The sequence below is a fragment of the Camelina sativa genome, chromosome 12, assembly GCF_030686135.1.
Source record: "Camelina sativa cultivar CO46 ecotype springtype chromosome 12, ASM3068613v1".
NCBI lineage: Eukaryota > Viridiplantae > Streptophyta > Magnoliopsida > Brassicales > Brassicaceae > Camelina > Camelina sativa.
In genome coordinates this window covers 28,855,570-28,878,554 of record NC_141891.1, presented here as the reverse complement: position 1 = coordinate 28,878,554, position 22,985 = coordinate 28,855,570, and the positions used below count along the sequence as shown (strand labels likewise).

The window sequence follows — 22,985 nt, the reverse complement described above, 5'->3', positions numbered from 1 at the left end:
TATGTATGTATAAGTTATAACTATTACCTCTTATGATGCGGTTACGATGAACCAATGTGGCTTTGTGGAGTGATGATGATAGTGAAGGTGCCCCTTTTATACACAGTTTTATATTTATTTTAATTACAAACGAGAAGCTACAAACGAGGAGTTATCCTACTAATTACGATCTGGTGAGTCATTTTCTTGTTTCCTCGTGGTACACGATGCCATAAATTATTAGTATTTTCTTGTTTCCTCGTAGTAGCCAATGCCATAATAATTTGAAACTAGATTTGGACCCGTGCTACAGCACCGATTGAAATACATTTTATTATTTTAAAAATATTATATATGTAATTGTATATTATATTTGGATGCAACTTATGCAAATAATTTTTATTGTAAATATTATTCATGAAATGTAAATGTATTATGTAAGTCTTATATTGTTAATTTTAACCCGTGTTAGAGTATATAAAATTATTAATCCGTGTTAGAGTGTGTCCAGCAGCTTCCGTGCTAGAGTATATAAAAATTTAACTCGTGCTTGAGTTTGTAAGTCTTAAAATTATAATATAAAAACAAAACTCATGGTCCTAATTTTTATTGAACGTTATGGTTTATCAATAAAATCTGTGGAAAGTAAATTTCTAATATTGTGTTTAACGATCTTTGGAAACAACTTGATATATGACTAAAATCTTCTGAAAATACAGTTTGAAAGATCCATGATTTTATTTATTACCATTAATATATCAATTATCAATTTGGAATATCTCCAATTAAGGTTGCACCCAATATTTAGGTGTAACCATTAATATATGAATTAATCTATAACCTATCTATAACATATTTGTAATCATTTATAATTAATTAAAAATATAAAGTCTACAAAAACTATATTCTGTACTTCTTTTTATTAAAAAGGAGATCATTTGAAATAACTCCGCGATTATAATTTTAAATTAAATAATATAATTTAATCACTATAATATAAACTATATTGTGTACTTCTCTTTATTTTATATTATAATATAAATAATATAAACTATGTTATGTATTTTTCTTTTATTAAAAAGAAGATCATTTGAAATAACTATGTTGTGATCTTCATGATATATTTGCTCCACGATTTATGGATTTATTATTTATTATCTATATACTCCATGATTTATGGATTTATTATTTATTATCTATATATAAAGAGTTATCTTATGAAGAGTATATGGTTAATGTATATCTTATATATAACCTATTAGTATGCATTTGTAACCATTTATATTTTTTATAAAGTCTACAAAACTTAAGTTGTGTACTTCCCTTTTATTAAAAGGGGGATACATCGACTTTTTAATGATCTCACGATAACGTGCAGGCGGTGAAAGGGCATTTTTATTCGCATTTTTAATACTTCTTTTATTAATTAATTTACTCCCTCTTGTAAAGATTTTATAAGCATTAATTTATATTAATTATAGTTATGAATAAATTTTAATAATTATGACAAAACCTAGAGTTGTATAAAGGTTTTCTGTCTTATTAAGATTGTAAGGCATAGCCTTATATACACAATACTGGTATGCCCTAATACAAAGATATTAATTACCCAAATAATACATAAGGATATACTAATTACATATCCTAAACCCTCTCAATACCCCCCTTAGTCTGGAGTATGGAGATCACAAATACCCAGATTACGAATGAAAACTTCAAACTCTTTCTGGCCAAGAGCCTTCGTGAAAATATCCGCAAGTTGCAAACCCGTAGAAACATGAACAGGAACAATGACACCACGAACTATCTCATCCCGAATGAAATGACAATCTGTTTCAATATGTTTAGTCCGTTCGTGGAAGACTGGATTGGTACTGATGTATATCGCCGATTGGTTGTCACAATGAAGAGGAATAGCAGCTGAACAATCAACACCAAGAGTCGTAAGTAACCCGCGCAACCACAAGAGTTCACTCACCGTATCAGCCATAGCCCGATATTCAGACTCAGTCGAGGAACGAGACACCACATCCTGTTTGCGTGTTTTCCAAGAAAGAGGAGAACCTCCAAGCTGGATGAACCAAGCGGTAAGAGAACGACGCGAAAGAGGACATCCATCATAATCAGCATCACACCACGCAGTAAGAGTCAATGCAGTGTTGGCGCGAAGAAGTATACCCTGACTAGGATTGCCTTTGAGATAATGAACAACCCTAACAGCAGCATCCCAATGATCCGTCCGAGGAGCATGCATAAATTGAGATAGAATATGAATAGCATAGGAGGGTTCAGGGCGTGTAACTCCGAGATAAATGAGACGACCAACCAAACGCCGATATTGAGAAGGATTTGAGAGAAACTCACCCGTAGCCAAACCCAAACGATGATTCTGTTCAAGCAGATGAGAGACCGGCTTAGCACCAAGAAGACCCGTTTCGGAAATAATATCCAGGACATATTTCCGTTGACAAAAATACATGCCAGACGGACTACGAGCCACTTCGATACCCAAAAAATATTTCAATATGCCAAGGTCCTTCATGCAAAAACAAGAACTCAAATAGTCTTTAAATTCTTGAATAAGAGCTAGCGTATTCCTGGAGATAATAAGATCATCGACATAAACTAGAACATGAAGACGAAGATCACCATTAGTATCCGTGAGAGTAAACAAAGAATAATCCGAGCGAGACTGAGTAAAACCATAGTCATGGAGAGCAGTATTCAGCTTGGCGAACCAACATCGCGGGGCTTGTTTTAAACCGTACAATGACTTATGCAAGCGACAAACAGGATTCTTATCAGCTGTTCGAAACCCGGGTGGCAACTGCATGTAAACTTCTTCCTCTAGATCTCCATGAAGGAAAGCATTATGAACATCCATTTGATGCACTTCCCAGTCTCGTGACACAGAAACTTGTAAGAAAGACCGGACAGTGACCATTTTACACACCGGAGCAAATGTCTCCTTGTAATCAAGTCCTTCAGTTTGTTTATTCCCAAGAACCACAAGCCTTGCCTTATAACGTTCCAAGGAACCATTGGACCGGTATTTCAAAGTAAATACCCATTTACAACCAAGAGCTTTCTTACCTTTTGGCAAAGGACCAGTAGTCCAAGTTCCAGCTTCCTCAAGAGCATCAATCTCTCCACCAACAGCACCTCGCCATTTCTCATCAAGAACAGCCTCATCATATGTACAAGGGATCTTACCCGCAGTGATAGCAGCGAGAAAAGCTCGGTGATGATCCGAGAAGCGAGAACAATCAACATAACCTTCAAAACCAAGAAGATTCAACAAAATCACCATCGGACTCAACATGAGTAGTGTTGGTAACATAGTCGGTAAGTCTCGTGGACCGGAACTTTTGTCGACATCCCTTGCCCTGTGGACTATCAGGCTCATTATCACCATTATCATTAGAATCCGATGCGGACTCATCATCCGATGAGCCAGACACAAGAGCAGGAGACGAACCAGAAAGCACACCCGGAACAGTAGGGAGTGATGGTAAGGGAACGGTAGAAGCTGATGAAGTTTGCTGAAGAGTAGGTGTAATCTCAACCAGTTGTTGAGAAGATACCGGAGGGGACGGATCAACAATCGGAGCAGTAGTAAGTTGTGGTGGAAGAATGAACTCATCATCATCATCATGAGAACATATCAGAGCAAAAACAGAGTCCGGAGATGAAGGAACCTCACTCGTGATTTCCTTGGTGAGAGGAAATTCTGTTTCCACGAACACAACATCTCGAGAGGTAGAAACAACACCACTCTCGATATCATAAACTCTCCAACCCTTCTTACCATATGGATAACCAAGAAAAACCGATCGATTACTGCGGGAAGCAAATTTATCCCCATCACGACGTTGATTATGTACATAGCACAAACAACCAAATATCCTCAAATGATTCAAAGGAGGAGGTCGATTATAGAGAACCTCAAATGGTGTCTTGCCACCAAGAATCGTAGTAGGAGTCCGATTAATCAAGTAACCTGCGGTTAGAGCACAAAAACTCCAAAATTCAACGGGCAAGCTAGCTTGAAAACGCAGTGCACGAGCAACGTTAAGAATATGTCGATGTTTCCGTTCGACACGCCCATTCTGTTGCGGAGTACCAACACAGGAGGTCTCATGAATGATACCTTTTTCCCGGAAGAAAACTCCAAGGCTTAAAAATTCAGAACCATTATCACTTCGAATTGTCTTTACTTTGCTTTCAAATTGTCTTTCAACCAAATAAATAAAATTGCAAAGTGTAATAGCAGTTTGCGATTTATTTGGCAGCAAATAAATCCACACAGCCCGAGAGAAATCATCAACAATCGTTAAGAATAATCGAGAACCACAAATCGAAGTTGTACGATAAGGACCCCACAAATCACAATGGACTAACTCAAAAACTGCTGAAGTTTTATTAATGCTTAGAGGAAAATGATCTCGTGTTTGCTTGGAACGAATATAAACGTCACACAACTTGGAATCAAAACTACTACTACGAACAGAATCCTTGAATTTCAGCATCTCCATAGCTTTCGAAGAGGGGTGTCCCAAACGACAATGCCAAACATCCAGAGAGTGCTTGTCCAATGCTTGAGCCATCACCGCTGTTGCCAATCCACGAAAGAAATAGAGTCCATTCAACAGTTCACCGGTCCCAATCAGCGTCTGAGTGATGCGGTCCTAAACAACACAAAGCTTATCAGACAACTGGAAGATACATCCCCTATCTCTAGTCAACTGAGAAACTGATATAAGATGACAATGTAAACCATCCACAAAGAACACAGTTTGCAACTGAATATGTGAACAAAGATAAACTTTCCCTTGTTTATTTGCCATCGTAAACCGACCATCCAGTAACTTGATAAACACGGGAGCCATGTCACAAACATCTTGAAGAAACTCAATACTACCAGTCATATGATTTGAAGCTCCTGTATCAATAACCCAAGATTCAAGAAAAAAACGTACCGGAAAGACGATCACTAACACCGGTGTTTCGTTCATTGAGCATACGCTTCAAACTGGTCCACTCCAACTCGCTCAGTCCGCTAATACCAATCCGATCAGCATCCGTAACCACCGAGTTTGCAGTAAAAACTGGTGTCGTGGTAACCATCTGGTTAGCTTGTGCAGTCGCACCATGATTCGGTTGAGAAGACGGAGCAGACGGTTGGCGACGATCACTTGTGGATCCACTTGAAGAACCCATCAGAGTGTTCAGAAGCTTAGAACGTGGTCGATCACCCCACCAATATGGATAACCAAGTTTACGAAAACAGTTTGCAGCTAAGTGACCTGTTCGACCACAAACAGTGCATATAGCGGACGGATCTCGCAACTGTGGTGATGGTTTAGACCGAGAAGAAGCTTGAACAGCAAAACTAACACCTTCGTTACGTTCCTCCAGTAGACGACTCGCCCGCTTGGACTCTTCGTCTTGAGTAACAACTTGGTAAGCTTCATCAAGAGAAGGGAGAGGATCACGTGACAATAGAGAGGACTTGACTGCCCCAAATACCGCTTCATCAAGCCCCATTAAAAACTGGTGTAGTTTGTCTTCTTCTCGTTCACGTGCAATCTCTTCCACCGTCTTTGCGCGTTGAAAATCAGCCAGAGTAGTCCATAACTTTGTAAGTTTCCCATAGTAAGCCTCTACAGCAAATCCTTTTTGCTGACAATTCGCCAGCTCCGTCTTAAGTCGTTGGACATGTTGGCCATTCTTGACTGAGAAACGCTTTTGTATGTGCGTCCACAAGTCACAAGCAACTTCATGATGAGAAAGTGAGCTACTCAAATCTGGAGCGACAATAAGCCGAATCCAAGACACTACCATGGCGTTATTAGCCCACCAATCCTCAAGATCATCAGAACCTTCATCAGGTTTTGGGATAGTACCGTCCGCAAAACCGAATTTCTTCCTAGCTCTCAACGCAAGTCGAAGATTCATCGCCCATTCATCATAGTTAGGTCCACGCAACTGGGGTTGCGAGATCACCGACCCTGGATTATCACCGGAAGATAGATCATACGGATCAATCCTTCGACGTGTCATCTCAGTTCGTGTGTTTGAACCTGAAGTGATGAGAGAACCAGATTTCTTTACAGCAGAATCTTCGTCAGACATAGCTTAGAGAGAGATATAGAGAGTATTACGACAGAATGATCGATAATACTAAGGTCAAGGAAGAGAAGAAGAACAGAAGGAAAAACAGAGTATGGCTATAAGAAAACAGAGGCAAGAATCGTAGACCTAAAAATATAGGTTATGCTCTGATACCATGACAAAACCTAGAGTTGTATAAAGGTTTTCTGTCTTATTAAATTGTAAGGCATAGCCTTATATACACAATACTGGTATGCCCTAATACAAAGATATTAATTACCCAAATAATACATAAGAATATACTAATTACATTTCAGTCCTAAACCCTCTCAATAAATTACTCCCTCTTGTAATTATCCTATGTTTTTTTTTTTGATAATCAATTATCCTAAGTTATTCTTTTTATTTTTCTTCGTGGTAGATCATCTACCGTACGTAGTAGATATAATGCCATTTTAATTTCGAATACATCAAAACTCTTTTATTACGAGTTATATGAAAACGTGCAAGCGCTGAAAGAGCATTTTTATTCGCAGTTTTAATACTTTTTAGATAATTAATGTTTCCCCTCTTGCAACGATCTTGTAAAGCATTTAAATTTCAGTCAGACGTATCAAAAATGTTAACTGTCCAATGAATTTCTAACAAATTTCCAAAAATACTATTCTACTAAATTAGTTGGAAATTTCCAATGATTAATATGTTTGTTGAAATCAGAAATTTCAAATTATTTTCCGACAAAAATAAAGTAATTCAATATTTTGTAAAAAAAGAAATTATTTGTATGATCTTTATTATAGCCATTTGAACATAAATAATCGTCGCAAAATCCCTTGAAAAAAATACAGTGCTCCACCTATAAATATCTTTCTATACTTACTCACAAATCTGCTATAAACATGACAATAATAAACAAAAAATGGCTACTTTAAATTCTAATAATTATTTTTGATAGTGAATGAACAATTTTTTATGATCTAATGAGTAATTAATGATAGGGCTGGTTATAGAAGAAGAGTTCAGCGAGTCTTATAACTTATAAGTAGTTTATGGGTTTTGCGATAAACAAAAGACGTATCGTTGCAAACCGGTGTAGTAATAGAAGATGGTTTATAAACGTGATAAGCAGTGAAACACTGGTATAGAGGGTTTATTTCCAATTGTCGAGGATTTATATATCGGATTATAAGGTTTAGTATGTTCATGAAAAAAAATCAACTGTAGAACATAAAGCTAGTAGTCTAGTACTACTTAATTAACAATATATTTGTCCAAAAAAAAAAATTAACAGTATAATGCGAATATATAAAAGGATGACAGAACGATTATAGATGAAAAATGTACATACGTACATGTCATATATATATGATGAATCTTTGACAAAAAAATATATATATATATATATGATGAATTTAAAGAATCCATTATCCTCGGCCATGTTGGATACTACAAAACTCTTTTTTAATCTAAAAATATCCATTATTAAATAGTAAAATTTAGTTGGAAAAACAAATCTAGTAAAAGAATAAATATATAGGAACAGTAGTCTTTCATTTGTAAGTCAAACAAAAAAGAGTAGATCTGGAAATTACAATAGTTTGTCTTAGAAAAAAACGTTATAGGCATGCATTGATTATAAATTTATAACAGTAAGTAATAAATAAGGATAAATAGTCGTTTTAGCACAATTTGCAGTATAGTATTTTTTTTTATCTTTGACAACTAATCACATAGAAAACAGTCCAATCCCAATTAAATATTTTATTAATTAATATTTTAAGTTTTATTACAAAAAAATATATTTCGAATCAAGAAAAAATATATGTAAGAATTTTAATATTTCAATTAAAAAAATCCATGAACCTCTTAAAAATTTCCTAATGTGCAATGTATGGTTTATTTATTTCTTTGCATTTGATTTTTTGGTCTTTTACATCCATATTCTTGTTTGCATTAACAAACACCTATTTCCTATTCTTTATGTTACTTAGTTTATTTTCTAGGGTTTTCACACATATTGAAAAGAATAGTAAAATGATAATTGTAACTTTGCTTTCTTAAAATTTACACAAGTGACGTTATTTTAAAATAATAAATATTATGAAGGATAAATTGGGAAAAAGAAAAAATATCTACACGTAGAAAATTAAAGAGAAATTTACGAGATAAACATTTAATCCCAAGAGTATTGTCTGATTCGGCTTTTCTGTCTGTGCTCATGGAATTAGCATTTTTTATGTTGCTAAATTACATAATTAATCCTCTAAAATTGCAGCCCAATTATAATTGTTTTAGTTTTTTTTTTTCTTTTTCTCTTTGCTTCCTCCTTCCGACATTGATGACGCTTCTTATATGAAATTAGCAGAAAATAAAATTGTAACCTCTTTCTAACTTCCTCATATCCGCTTTCTGATTCAGTGATGTATCTCATCTGCTTGGTTGTCTAAATCGGTAGATTTGAAGTCCACAATCTCTAGAATCTACCAATATCATCATACCAGAACTTCAATCGGGTCTGCTATTCCAAGTCTTCAAATAGTTTCACTTGCAACTCAAGGATTTTCGAGCCGTTTCCGGCATAGGTAGGTTGGACTTCAGTAGTTGGCGCAACTCCAAACTGAGTCCCAACGACTCAACACGAGCTTGCATCTGAGTGACATCACCCGCAGTCTGAATAGCCGATTTCAAATCCGACGAAGGATAAATTTGACGAAGACACGCCATGATTTCAGCTCGTCACGACCGTGCTCAACCACGGTTATAACAGATTCGAACCGGTAGGGTTGGTTCGTGGTGTCGTTCGGAGGGATCTTAGATCCAACATAGTACTTCACTGTCATCAGGTATAAGCCTTCAACTAGATCTCTAATTCTTCTAATTTACTCTCTCTTAGCCAGATGCGTATTATTTGTCCTTTTGATTTTGATATGTCTCCTTACTAGTTGTCATCTGTTTGTTAAATAGACAACTCAAATTTATGCTTATTGTCCATGGATTCCTCTCTTATGCTGTCATTGCCTCATTGGATCTGTGATAGTTCTGATCGGGTTCCATTTGTTGTTCTTGCTGAAGGTTATGTTAACTTTACTTGGCTTTATCTCTTATCTTGTTATTACCGTTTACTATTGCTTCACCTGCCCTATAGGATACGTTATGGTTTCATATGCTTCTTGACCATAGGGTTTACTTATTTGCTTGTTCTGGAAGATTTTTGTCGTCTATATGCTGCATATGTTGTTCATTCGATTGTGTAATTTGTGTTTAGGCTCACATATACATGTAGTCCTTCAAGTCTATTTTATTGTTTCATTTGGTGTTTGGGTTCTTTCAGTTGTATAACCTTAGGGTTTAGTGTTCTATTTAGAGCGAGTTTCATTTATTTCTTGGGTTCCTTTGGTAATTGTCCTTAGGGTATAGTTTTTTTCTTAATACATGTGTTTCATTTGGTCCTTGGGTTCCCTAGTTATAATCCTTAAGGTCTAGTTTTTTCCTTAATACATGTGTTTCATTTGGTCCTTGGGTTCCCTAGTCACAATCCTTAGGGTATAATTTTTTCTTTAATACATGTGTTTCATTTGGTCCTTGGGTTCCCTTAGTTACAATCCTTAAGGTATAATTATTTTATTAATTCCTGTGTGTTTGAAATGAAAGGGTAGGTTTCTCCAAGGAATTGATATTGTTGCTCGACGAAATAAACTCTGCAACTGATCTGCAAGAAGCTTTTGATATTGTCGGAGTTCTGGCTGATCTTGGGAATGGAAAAGGTTGAGAGAAAGTTTTGGTTTTGGGAATGAAGTAGAGCTATGTGTGTTTTATTTTGTTGTGTCTGTCATTGATATTTGGGATAAATTGTCGAGAATTTTGGTTGTTGTAAACACTCGTTTTATCGTCTTATCAATGCAAAACACACATATTGCTCTTTGCTTAACATGGCAGCCATCTAATTACAACTCACTAGACCGTGTCCTGTTTGAAAAGATTCCAAATTTGAACCATAAGCCACATCTTCAATTAGCATAAATTAAAAACAGTGACCAACCAAAATGGTCGACACAATGAACGATTTTCAAAGCAAAATCCCGTGCATCTACACCAAGGATACAACAGTCATTTTTTGTCAAAGAAAAGCCTAAATCTAGAAGCATGGACAAAAATGCTCAATGTCAAATTTTTTGTGGGACAAAGGCCCAATTAGACAATTGCCCCAAATTTAAAACTATAGATCTTTTTGAACAAATTTTAAAGAGTTGCTTCTGATGTAGTAACTTTCAGTATCAATTATTTATCAATCCACAATTTGCAATCAACCAACACACCAAGAATACACAAAATGCTTAATCTATTCTTAATCAAGTAAAAGGTTCTTATGACACTACTTAACTAATCAAAATCACTCAAATAAAGAAAACAAGACAATGCAAACTCAAGGCAACAAACTCAAATAGCAAATATACTGAAAATCAAGAATTAACAAGAGAACCTTGGGCAAGGTAATTGACTTGGGAGATAGCTAATCAATCCTAGATGGCTAAGTAACAATCAAGAACAATCCTATGGCTAGAACACTTATGCAAATCAATTCATTTCCATGATAGAGATCCTAAGCTAATCAAGTGATAATCAACAATTTCCAAAGGTAATCACAAGACAAGCATGCATTAAGAACAAGTTAAAATACCACTAAGCACCCTAATCATCAATTTCCATTGGCTAGGAATGCAAAGCTCTTAAAAAGTTTGGTTCAGGAATTTCATCAAACACCTTATGGGCATGGAAATCCTAAAGTCTAGATTTAAGCTTGATCAAGGCTATCTAGCAATATTATCACTAATCAAGATAGCAAATGCATAAGATAAACCCTAGACATCAAAGATCAACCATCTATCTCCCTAATCTACCAAGCACAAAGTTCTTAAAAGATCTACTCACTAATCACCATGATCACACAAAGGAAAGAGGTTTGTCTTTGTGAAATCATAATAAAGCTTGTAGATTAAGAGATTTGAAAGATAAAATGCTATTAAAAACTGGGAAACCAACCAAAGATTCAATAGACCTAGAGTAAACAAGCTTAAGAACCCTAAGTGGCTGCTAAAACAATAGATAAGATAAGATAGGATCCCTCTCCTTAATAAGCTTAGAGAATTTATAGGAGAGTAGAAGAGAATCTAGGTCAACCCAAAACAAACTGGGTCAAACCCAGGTCAAAAAATAAAACAAGCTTGGTGTGAACTCCATCGGCCATGGCTTGGCCGAGTGGTGTGGCCGCGTGTCTTCGATCGGTCTAGGTTTGGCCGCGTTGCCTGGCCGAGTGTGTCTTCGCGCCTTGGTCATCTGAACTCCATCGGCCATGGCTTGGCCGCGTGTGGTAGCCGCGTGTCTTCGATCGGTCTAGGTTTGGCCGCGTGTGGTGGCCGCGTGTGTCTTCGCACCTTAGCACACTCGAACTCCATCGGTTGAACTTTGGCCGGGTGGGGAAGTCGCGTGGCTTTGATCGAGGAGCCCTTGACCGAGTGGGATGGCCGCGTGTGTCTTTGCACCTTCACCTTTCCATCTCCACTCTTCTTTGCATTAAAACGAGCCCAAATGCTCCAAATGTGTAGAGATCACTCCAAGAACCTGAAAGATAACAAACTAAATGAAAATGCTCCTAAAACAACCTAGAATGACAAGATTATGCAACAAAACCATGTAAGAACAAAGCTTAAAACTCAACAAAAACACAAGATATCAACTCCCCCAAACTTATCTCTTGCTGGTCCTCAAGCAAGAACCAAACAATAAGTAAGAGAGAGAAGTTTAAAAATGGGATTCAGTACCTAAAGGCATGAGATAAAGGATTCAAACCAAAGTCCTTAGATGCAGTTCAATGGTGCTAAGATCAATCAAAGTCCTGACAAATATTTTTCTATGCTCAACACAATGCACCACTATAGTTCATCTTCTATCTATTGGCAAAGACTTGCAATCTTATTGAACATCTCTTTCACATTCATTAAAGTGTTTGGTGTGATCTTGCAAATGGAAAATAAATCAAGCTCAATTGGTTTAAGGGAAAGGCTGTTTATAAAGTGGTTGGAAATGGTGTTTTTAGGTGGTTAACTCTCAAACAAAGAGGAATGCTAGACAGTTATGAAATCTATCTAAGACTGAGAATAATTTGGGCATACAAAGCTTAGCTCTTGATGTTCTACCCACCTAAAAGCTTTTCTACTCCTTTTCTCATCTTTCTTATCTTCTTTTCAAACCCAAAAACTCAACCTTATTCAACTTAACCCCTTTTTCTTCTTTACTTATGGTCTTATTCGTTTATTTTTATTGTATCTCTAAGGCTGTTCCTGCTTTAAACACAAGCTCCTTTTCTTTCTTATTCATTCTTTGCCATACTCCCAATCTTGTTTGATTTTCTTTTACTCTTTTCATTTTGATTCTAGGAGACTATAACAATACTTTCTATCCCTTTTCTTTGAGACTTAAAGCTTATAATTAACTTAACCTTAGAGATTTTTCTTTCTTAGACCAAGTAAACCTTTATTTCCTTTCTTATTCTCTCTTGTTCCCAAACTTGAACCCAAATCAACATTGTAACCACCTATTTCTTTCAAAACCAGTCCTATTAGCTAGCTACAAAGATTCCAAGCCTAGCTAAAAAAGGAGCCAGTTCTTTGTCATTCTCAATACTCTCAAGATTTCACATCCTATAGCATTATCAAGAAGAGGCCTCACTCAACAAATCAATACAAGGCTTGAAAGAAAAGGCTGGGGTTCAAAGGTGTGGCAAGAGATTGGGTTAAATGAAATAGGGTGGCAAAAAGAGATAGTTAACCCAAATGAAAGTTCCATGAACAAGCATTCATAGTCCATATGCAAGATGATTTTAAGATCAAATTAAAGTCCAAATAATATAGAGATGTAACAATTATCAAGCAAGCTTTACACTAGATGAAAATGCTTTCAAGTGACACAATGCTTCTAAGCCTAGATTCTTCATTTTTTCCCAATGATTAAACAAGCACCAATGAACTATAAATGAGGGCTTTGGGTTCAATCCTAAGACTCAACTTTTACAAGGCAATTCCATCATCATCCCCAATGCAAATGCATACTAAATGCTTCTAGACTCAATCCTAAACATAACAATGAGTATGCAAAGCTAAATGCATTTTTTTTTTTTGTTTCTTTTTTTTTTAAATTTTTAAATTTTTTTTTGATTTTTCTCAAAACATAGCTATTAACAAATGCATGACACTAAGAAGAATGAAAATCAAAATAAAACACAATGTTAGATGGTTAGTCTCTCCCCCAAACTTAAATCACACAGTCTCTGTGTGAGGAAAGCTGAGAAAGAGACTAACAAGACAAAAATAAAAATTGAAAATAAGTAAAGGACTCTATGTACAAGGACTTGGAGTGTACCTCTAGTTCATGGAGAAGTCAAGAGAGTAAGAGGAGTTGCTAGTGCATGGTGTTGGAGATTTCTCTGCTCTTCTTTTCCTTCTTTGTCTCCTCTCATAAGCTGAAGCTCTTGGTGGGTCATAGAAACTAATGGCATTACTAGGTTCACCATGGAATGAGTGTCTCTCCATTTCATCCTCAACTTCATCTTCTTGTTCTTCTCTTGAGTCCACAACAACCTCAGGGTTTGGATTGGAGGGACTTGCAATGGCTAGTTTTGCTTCCACATTCTTCAATCTTTTGTGAATACTCTTCATTCCCTTCACCAACTTCTTGATGTTTTTTCCTTGCCAGGTAGCCAAACGCTGGAAAAGATGGATGTGGCTGTGTGCTGCTCTAAGAGACCTGCTTGTAGTGGCATCTTCAAATGGTTGGAAGGCATACCTAGCACTACCATAGACTGGACTAGGAGGAGCTTCTTGTTGATCATCCTCAGCTTGACTTCTCTCCCTGTTTGAAGTTGTTGTTGGAATCACTGGCCCATCATCTTTAAAGGAGTAGAGGAAGTCATCTTGTATTTGGCAGCATATTCCAAACATGGCATAGAGAGATGTGACATCCTTTTGAGGGAGCATGAGCCTCTTCTTCCTAAAGCTTGAGAAAATGTACCCATAGTAGACATAGAACCCCTTCTCTGTTTGGCCATCCAAATAAGTTGTCTTCTTGAGGTAGACTGGATCAAGCCTTGCAATATCATGGTCAAATTCTCCTAACTTAACCCCCTTTGCTTGTAAGATGGGGGTGACAAGACCACCCATACTTAGAGTTGGTGTCTTATCACTTGTTGTCCAAATCCAACTTTGGTAATGGAGCATTTGATGGAGGAAGACAGCAGCAACACATGTGTTTTCGGCATTGGAAAATGGCTGGTTCCCTCCTTCATAGGTCCTTATGAAAGGTTGTAGCCCTGCTAGAAGACAACCAAGTTCATTTGCCTGAACACCTCCAGCCTCTCTTCTTGCAAAAAGAGTGTGAGAGAGAACCTTGTGAGCATATCTCACTGTAGGATGCTGGATGCTTGAGTTCTTGAGCTGACCATGTTTGTACTTTCCCACTCCAATATCTTGCCAAAAAGAACGGAACTCCCTTGGGTTGATGTTGTATTCCAACCTTGTCCCTGGTGGAAACCCATAAATAGCCCCTAACTCTCCAAAAGTCATCTTGTAGTGCTTCCCTTGAACCTTAAACTCAAAATGCCCAAGATCATTAGCTTCTCCCACCATCTCATCCTCATAATAAGTCACTGACAAGGATGCAAGGAACTCTCTTGTTGGCTCAACATAGGTGGGAAAGGCCATATTGAAGAACTGTCCTAATCCCAAAGTTGTGAAGATAGTCTGCATGTCTTCAAGGAGGCCAGCATTGTGAAGGAACTCATGATCTGGGTATCTAGTTGGAGCAAACTTAATTTGCTTAAGGCGCTGCATCAGTTGGGAGTAGGTGGGCTTCTTCTCAAGTTTCTTGCTCTGCTTTTCCTTAACAGCTGGAGGTAGTGGAAGGTCAGAGTCTGTCTCACTCATACCCCTTTCCTCTGAATCATTATCCTCAATCACAGGCTCCTTATTTTTCTTCTTGCTTGCTGAAGCTTTTTGAGTAACAAGTGAAGATTTAGATGGAGCTGCCTTTTTCTTTTTCTTCTCAACAACCCTTTCTACTGGCTCCTTTGTCTTAGTTTGTTTGTCTCCAGGGTTCAAGTTGGTTCTAGCCATTTTTTCTAGCAAATATACAAAAACACTTGAAAAATATTAGTAAGGCTCACTAGGAGCCACAATTTGAATCCACAGCTAACAAGTGCTTAGTATATAAGAGACAAATCAACAATACTTAAACCAAGGTGCAAAAGTGAACTAACTTTGACAAAAACTTCACAAACAAACTCAAAAATTACCTCTTCAAAAATTTTAAATTGCGATAAAATCACCTAAAAATTGTCAAATGACCATCAAAAATACTAGTCTCTTCCAGAAAGATTAATTGAGCAATAGACAAGGTAAAGAAACAATAAAACTTAAATTTCCCCAAAAAATTTTATTCTAACAATTTCTCAAGAACCCTAAATGCTCATATATCAAGATTTTCAAAATTAAACACCACACATAGGAATTCAAACGAAATTGGAACCTGCTAACATCAATATCAAGTTAAACAACCCTAAATCAAGGCATAAATAACAGGCTGGTCGATTCTAGCACATATTGGATTTAAACTTGAATGAGGGAAAAGGAGAAATAGAGTGCTTTACCTTGCAACCGATGAGTAGTGAAGCAGAACTAGGAGTTGAGGTCAGAAACAATTAAAAGAGCTTTAAAACCCGAAACTAACACACCAAAAATCTTTGAAAACGATTGAGAGATGATAGGGATACAAAGATTTTAGTGTTCTAAAGGTTTTTAGCAGTTTGAAATCGACAAAGTGAGAAGAGAGAAGAAGAATTCGGGTTTTAGGAGGTTGAAAGAAGGATCAAACCGGCCAGGATCAAATCGGTTTACTAGGATTGAACCGAATTAAATCGAAAAGGAGAAAGAAGACTTACCTTGGTAGGCTCAATCGGTCAGCCTTGGGCCGATGGCCTTAGCCGATGATTCTCACGCGGGGTCGCTTTACCCGCGTCTCCTGACCGGTTGAAATTGGCCGCTTACTCTATCTGTTCAACACCAAGTTCACACAAGTCTCCCAAACTTTCCAATGCTCAATACTCAAAAACACAAAACTTTAAACACACAAACTAAAAGAAATGTAAAAGATATGTACAAAAGGATACCATAGGAATGCCTCCCAAGTGCGCTTGTTTTACGTCTCTTAGCTTGACGTTACCGCACCGCTTAGGCGTCTTGAGGTTCTGAGAGAGAGACAGTTGTTCCCTCCTCAATAAAATCATTTGCCAAGTAGTGCTTCAACCTCTGTCCATTAACCACAAACTCTTTTCCAGCCTTGTTCAGCAGCACAAAGGCTCCATAAGGTCTAACTTCCTTGATCTTGAATGGTCCAGACCAGCGGGACTTTAGCTTTCCCGGGAATAGCTTCAAGCGGGAATTGAACAGCAACACCAAATCTCCTTCCTTGAAAACCCTTGGAAGAATTCTCTTGTCATGGAATGCTTTTGTGCTCTCCTTGTAGATCTTTGAACTCTCATAGGCATCAAGGCGGATTTTCTCTAACTCATTCAATTGTACCAAGCGTTTCTCATAAGCACTCTTGATATCAAAGTTAAGAAGCTTGACTGCCCACATTGCCTTATATTCTAACTCAACTGGCAGATGACAAGACTTTCCATATAGAATGTTGAATGGAGTTGTTCCAATTGGTGTCTTGTAGGCAGTTCTATATGCCCAAAGAGCATCATCCAGCTTCTTTGCCCAATCCTTCCTTGTGATACCAACTGTTTTCTCAAGAATAGACTTGATTTCTCTGTTTGAAATCTCAACCGGACCACTAGTTTGGGGATGATAAGGTGTAGCAACCTTATGCTTCACTCCATGCCTCTTGAGAAGACTCTCAAAGACCTTGTTGATAAAGTGTTTCCCTCCATCACTAATGACCACTCTTGGAATACCAAACCTTGGAAAAATGATTGTCTTGAACAACTTCAACACGACCTTTGCATCATTGGTAGGACTAGCTATGGCTTCCACCCATTTAGACACATAATCAACAGCCACAAGTATGTAATTGTTACCATAGGAAGAAGGAAATGGTCCCATGAAGTCAATTCCCCATACATCAAACACTTCCACCTCTAAAATAGGAGTTTGTGGCATTTCATTTCTCCTGCTGATATTGCCTCTTCTTTGACATGAATCACACTTGGAAATGATCTCTTGTGTGTCTTTGAACATAGTAGGCCACCACAAACCAGCTTGAAGAATCTTTGTGATTGTCTTGAATGTAGCAAAGTGACCTCCATAGGCTGCTCCATGACATAGTTCTACTAACCCTTCTATCTCCTCCTTGGCAACACATCTCCTATAAATATTGTCTTTACAAAGAGTGTAGAGGTATGGTGCATCCCAATAGTAGTTTTTGATGTCTTTGAAGAACTTTTTTCTATCATAACCAACCAAATTTGGTGGCTCAATCCCACAAGCAAGGTAGTTAACATAATCAGCATACCAAGGACCATTCTCTTCCAACTTCATGACTTCTCCAAGCTTTTTCCAGGTCTCATTAGTCTTGTCAAGGAGTTGAATTGCCATGATCTGCTCTTCAGGAAGTGCATCATTGATTGGAATCTCATTGTCAATCCTTAATCTTGATAGATGATCAGCTACTCCATTCTCAATGCCCTTCTTGTCTTTAATCTCCAAATCAAACTCTTGAAGTAGCAATATCCATCTCAACAGCCTTGGTTTAGCATCCTTCTTTGCTAAGAGATATTTCAATGCTGCATGATCAGTGTGAACAACCACTTTTGAACCCACCAAGTATTGCCTAAACTTCTCAAATGCAAAGACAATAGCTAGGAGCTCTTTTTCTGTTGTAGCATACTTGACTTGAGCTTCATCCAAGGTTCTACTTGCATAGTATATAACATGAAGCTTCTTATCTTTTCTTTGACCAAGCACAGCTCCAACTGCATAGTCACTAGCATCACACATGATTTCAAATGGCAAATTCCAATCTGGGGCTTGAACTATTGGAGCACTAATCAACTCTTCCTTTATCTTCTTGAAAGCTTGAAGACACTCCTCATTGAACTTAAACTCAACTTCCTTACACAACATCCTTGTAAGAGGCCTAGCAATCTTTGAGAAGTCTTTAATGAACCTCCTATAGAACCCAGCATGGCCTAAAAAACTTCTTATTCCCTTGACCGAATTTGGAGGTGCTAGATTGGTCATCATATCAATCTTAGCTCTATCAACCTCAATGCCTTTCTCAGAGATCTTATGACCCAAAACAATTCATTCCTTCACCATGAAGTGACATTTCTCCCAATTCAAGACCAAATTTGTTTCCTCACACCTTCTTAAGACCCTGCACAAATTAGAAAGACAACCAGAAAAAGAATCTCCATAGACGGAGAAGTCATCCATGAAAACCTCCACAACATCCTCAATTAGATCAGAGAAAATTGACATCATGCATCTTTGGAATGTAGCTGGAGCATTACACAATCCAAATGGCATCCTTCTATAAGCAAAAGTGCCATAAGGACATGTGAAAGTAGTTTTTTCTTGATCATTTGGATGTATGGGGATTTGAAAGAAACCAGAATAACCATCAAGAAAACAATAATGAGTATGACTAGCAAGCCTCTCTAGCATTTGATCAATGAATGGTAAAGCAAAATGATCTTTCCTAGATGCAGCATTGAGTCTCCTATAATCTATACACATTCTATGACCAGTTATAGTTCTTGTAGGAATCAACTCATCTTTATCATTCTTAACAACTGTAACTCCTCCTTTCTTTGGTACCACATGTACAGGAGAAACCCATGTACTATCCGATATGGGATATATGATACCAGCATCAAGGAGTTTAAGAATCTCTTTCCTCACCATATCTCTTAAGTTAGGGTTTAACCTTCTTTGTGGTTCAATGGAAGTCATTGATTCATCATCTAAATGAATCCTATGCATGCAGAGAGTTTCAGAAATCCCTTTTATGTCATCAAGTGAATAACCAATAGCTCTCCTAAACTTTTTCAATTCACCTAGAAGAGTAACAGTTTCATGTTCACTAAGCTTCTCATTGATAATGACAGGGTAAGTAGAGTTTTTACCTAGGAAAGCATACCTTAGCCCCTTAGGGAGTGGTTTGAGTTCAATCTTGGGTGCCTTAAGCTCACTCCAATCCTCATTTGAATTTACCTCAACTGAACACACCACTTGCTCTTTCAACTCAAGGAAGCTACCACCATCTTTAGAAGGCTTGTGAGAGTCAAGAATCTTTTCATATCCTTCACTATTCTCCTTTAGTAACCCAAACTCTCCTTGTTTAACTGTCAAGGTGCTTTGGAGCTCATCTTCTATAGCCAATTCCTCCAAAAGCTCATCAGCCAAAGCTTCCATCTTCTCAATGTAGAACACTTGTCCACCAATTGTAGGCTTCCTCATCACCTGGTTGATGTCAAAAGTCAAAGCTTCCTTTCCCAAATTCAACTGTATCTTCCCACCTTTCACATCAATCATTGTTCCAGCAGTCCTTAGGAATGGTCTCCCCAAGATGAGTGGATCCTTTGGTTCTTCATCCATTTCAAGAACAACAAAGTCAGTTGGGATCTCAAAATGTCCAATCATCACTGGTAGATCTTCAAGCACTCCAACAGGGATTCTAATTGATCTATCAGCAAGAACTAGGGTGATCATACACTGCTTGTAATGACTGAAACTCAATCTTTTTGCAACTGACAGAGGCATCAAGCTCACACTAGACCCCATATCACATAAACAATGGCTAAAAGATAGAGGTCCAAATGTGCAAGGGAGAGTGAAGCTACCAGGATCTTCAAGCTTCTTTGCTACTACCTTGTTTTGAATAATAGCACTGCACTCATGAGTCAAGATAACCATTCCTTGCAGAGCTTTCTTCTTCTTCAAAACTGCATCCTTGAGGAACTTGCTGTAAGAGGGGTTCAACAAGAATGCGTCAATGATAGGCATTGTGATAGCAACATCCTTCATTTGTGCATCAAACATGTCTCTATACTTGTCCACTTGTTGCTTCTTGAACCTTCCAGGAAATGGCAGCCTTGGTTCATAGGGTGGAGGCACAAACAGAGTTTCTTTGGCAACACCTTTACTTTTCTTGGAAATTTCATCAATGGTCTTGTCTTGCTTAGGCTCCTCAACCACTTTACTCTTCCCTTTGTCAACCACAACTCCTTCAGCTTCTTTATCTTTACCCAAATCCTTCAATATCAGCTCATCTTCATCATCAATCTCAACCACTACCTCCCCTCCTTTAGGCTCAATGTCCCTATTGAGCTCATTTGTTGGTAGTTGCTTGCCACTCCTCAACATTATGGCGTTGACAACCTCCTTTGGGTTTGGTTCTGGTTTTCCCGGTAAGGAACCCATTTGTCTAGTAGAGGATGAGGAAGCTTGTCCTTGGACTTGATTTTGCAACCTTTCAAACTTAGCATTCAACTCACCATATACATTGTCAACCTTGTGGTGTATGGCCTTCATTTGTGTAGCAAGTTCAATGGCTCATCTCCCTTGTCCTTCTAGGAGTTGTCTAAGTAGAGCATTTGTGTCATCTACTTGACCTTGAGGCTGTGGTGCATGCATTTGTTGTTGAGGTTGGGAATAGCTTTGAGGCTTTGCTTGGTAATTCCCTTGAGGCTTTTGTTGATAATTGGGTTGAGAAGGAAAACCAGGTGGTTTTTGTGGTGGATAAGACTGATCTTGTGGGTTCTCCACATTGGTGCTGCGGTAAGAGAGGTTAGGATGGTTGCGGTAATTGGGATTGAACTTGTTATACCCTTGTCCACCCACATAGTTGACCTCTTCTTGTCCCTCAACACAAGCTTCCATTCCCTCTTGATATCCTTGATACACATCACTTTCGGTTACAAAATGGACTGGCTTTTGAGTGGCAAGAATCATCTTATCCATCTTCTCATTCAATGCTTTGATCTCCTTGCGGTGATGCTCATTCATGTCAGAGTGGTCTCTTGGAGTTCTATCATAATCCTCCCCATAGTTACCATCACTTTGAGCAAGATTCTCCACCAAAGTCATACCAACATCAACATCTTGACCAAGGAAGTTTCCATTACTTGCTGTGTCAAGCAACATTCTTATCTTTGGTAGCACTCCTCTGTACAATGTGCTAAGAAGAGACTCCTTGGAGAAACCATGATGAGGACATTGCATAGTATAGCCCTTGAATCTCTCCCATGCTTCACAAAAACTCTCATTTCCCTTTTGTGCAAAGCTTGATATCTCATTTCTCAACCTTGCTGTTCTTGTAGTGGAGAAGAACTTGGAGAGGAAGGCTCTCTTGCATTGATCCCACGAAGTAATGGATCACACTGGTAGGTTCTTCTCCCATGTCCTAGCTCTATCTCCAAGAGAAAACGGAAAGAGGCGGAGTTTGAATGCATCGTCTGAGATACCATTGATTTTAACTGTCCCACACATCATATCAAACTGATCCAAGTGATCAAGAGGGTCCTCCATTGGCAGACCATGGAACTTTGAGCTTGGCACCATGTTGATAAGGCTAGAGTTGATTTCGTAGTTGTTGTTCTCAACAGCGAGTGCTCTGATTCCTTGGCGGTTCCCATGAATGTTCGGCTGATCAAAGGCTCCAATGACTCGAGGTTGTCTTGGAGGATGGATAGGAGCTTGGTTTTGGTTGGGCTGCTCATTTCCATTATGAGCAGCGGCTGGAGGAGGGTCGTTGTCCATGGGTTGGCAGGCTAAACGGCGGTTCTCTCGTTCAAGTAAGTGAATGTCGTCCACAGGCGGAAACAAGTTGGCTAGGCCGTGGCTCCTCAAGTTCATACACCCTGAAAATCAAAGACAAACCACCAATGCAACCCAAGCAACAAAAAATGTAAAGTAAATGAATAGTCTCAAGCAAAGATGAAATCCTAATGGTCAATAAGAATGCAAACGGGCATCTTTGATGTCTAGGGTTTATCTTATGCATTTCCTATCTTGATTAGTGATAATATTGCTAGATAGCCTTGATCAAGCTTAAATCTAGACTTTAGGATTTCCATGCCCATAAGGTGTTTGATGAAATTCCTGAACCAAACTTTTTAAGAGCTTTGCATTCCTAGCCAATGGAAATTGATGATTAGGGTGCTTAGTGGTATTTGAACTTGTTCTTAATGCATGCTTGTCTTGTGATTACCTTTGGAAATTGTTGATTATCACTTGATTAGCTTAGGATCTCTATCATGGAAATGAATTGATTTGCATAAGTGTTCTAGCCATAGGATTGTTCTTGATTGTTACTTAGACATCTAGGATTGATTAGCTATCTCCCAAGTCAATTACCTTGCCCAAGGTTCTCTTGTTAATTCTTGATTGTCAGTATATTTGCTATTTGAGTTTGTTGCCTTGAGTTTGCATTGTCTTGTTTTCTTTATTTGAGTGATTTTGATTAGTTAAGTAGTGTCATAAGAACCTTTTACTTGATTAAGAATAGATTAAGCATTTTGTGTATTCTTGGTGTGTTGGTTGATTGCAAATTGTGGATTGATAAATAATTGATACTGAAAGTTACTACATCAATTTGGCGCCGTTTCCGTTTGCATTCTTATTGACCATTAGGATTTCATCTTTGCTTGAGACTATTCATTTACTTTATATTATTTATTGCTTGGGTTGCATTGGTGGTTTGTCTTTGATTTTCAGGGTGTATGAACTTGAGGAGCCACGGCCTAGCCAACTTGTTTCCGCCTGTGGACGACATTCACTTACTTGAACGAGAGAACCGCCGTTTAGCCCGCGTCTCCTGGCCGCGTGTGCGTTCGC

At 37.9% G+C, this 22,985-nt stretch overlaps 1 protein-coding gene, 1 long non-coding RNA gene, 1 other non-coding gene and 1 pseudogene across 5 annotated transcripts; 2 read left to right on the top strand and 2 right to left on the bottom strand.

The window, feature by feature from the left end:
* Positions 1-4,632: 4,632 nt before the first annotated feature.
* Positions 4,633-5,823, bottom strand: LOC109127987 (uncharacterized). The gene is made up of 2 exons (XM_019233641.2): positions 4,959-5,823; positions 4,633-4,667 (listed from the first exon to the last, which is right to left on the bottom strand). Exons 1-2 carry the CDS (start codon positions 5,821-5,823, stop codon positions 4,633-4,635), a joined length of 900 nt encoding a protein of 299 aa, XP_019089186.2.
* A 2,430-nt stretch (positions 5,824-8,253) lies between these two features.
* LOC104732561 (uncharacterized) lies at positions 8,254-10,021 on the top strand. 3 transcript variants are annotated; one of them, XR_015573855.1, is made up of 2 exons: positions 8,254-8,936; positions 9,745-10,021. It is a non-coding gene; the product is annotated as an uncharacterized LOC104732561 (long non-coding RNA). The 3 variants fall into 3 exon arrangements; XR_758881.3 differs by having other exon boundaries at positions 8,266-8,936; positions 9,058-10,021; XR_015573856.1 differs by having other exon boundaries at positions 8,305-8,936; positions 9,750-10,021.
* A 7,659-nt stretch (positions 10,022-17,680) lies between these two features.
* On the bottom strand, positions 17,681-21,821 carry LOC147931019 (uncharacterized; annotated as a pseudogene).
* LOC147931020 (small nucleolar RNA R71) lies at positions 21,349-21,455 on the top strand. Its single transcript, XR_015576706.1, has one exon. It is a non-coding gene; the product is annotated as a small nucleolar RNA R71 (small nucleolar RNA).
* Positions 21,822-22,985: the final 1,164 nt, after the last annotated feature.

Coding starts and splice junctions, on each gene's coding strand:
- LOC109127987 (XM_019233641.2), bottom strand. CDS start 5,823: ATGGTAGTGTCTTGGATTCGGCTTATTGTCGCTCCAGATTTGAGTAGC. Junction 4,668..4,958: donor TGTTAGTGATCGTCTTTCCG/GTACGTTTTTTT, acceptor TGTGTTGTTTAG/GACCGCATCACTCAGACGCT.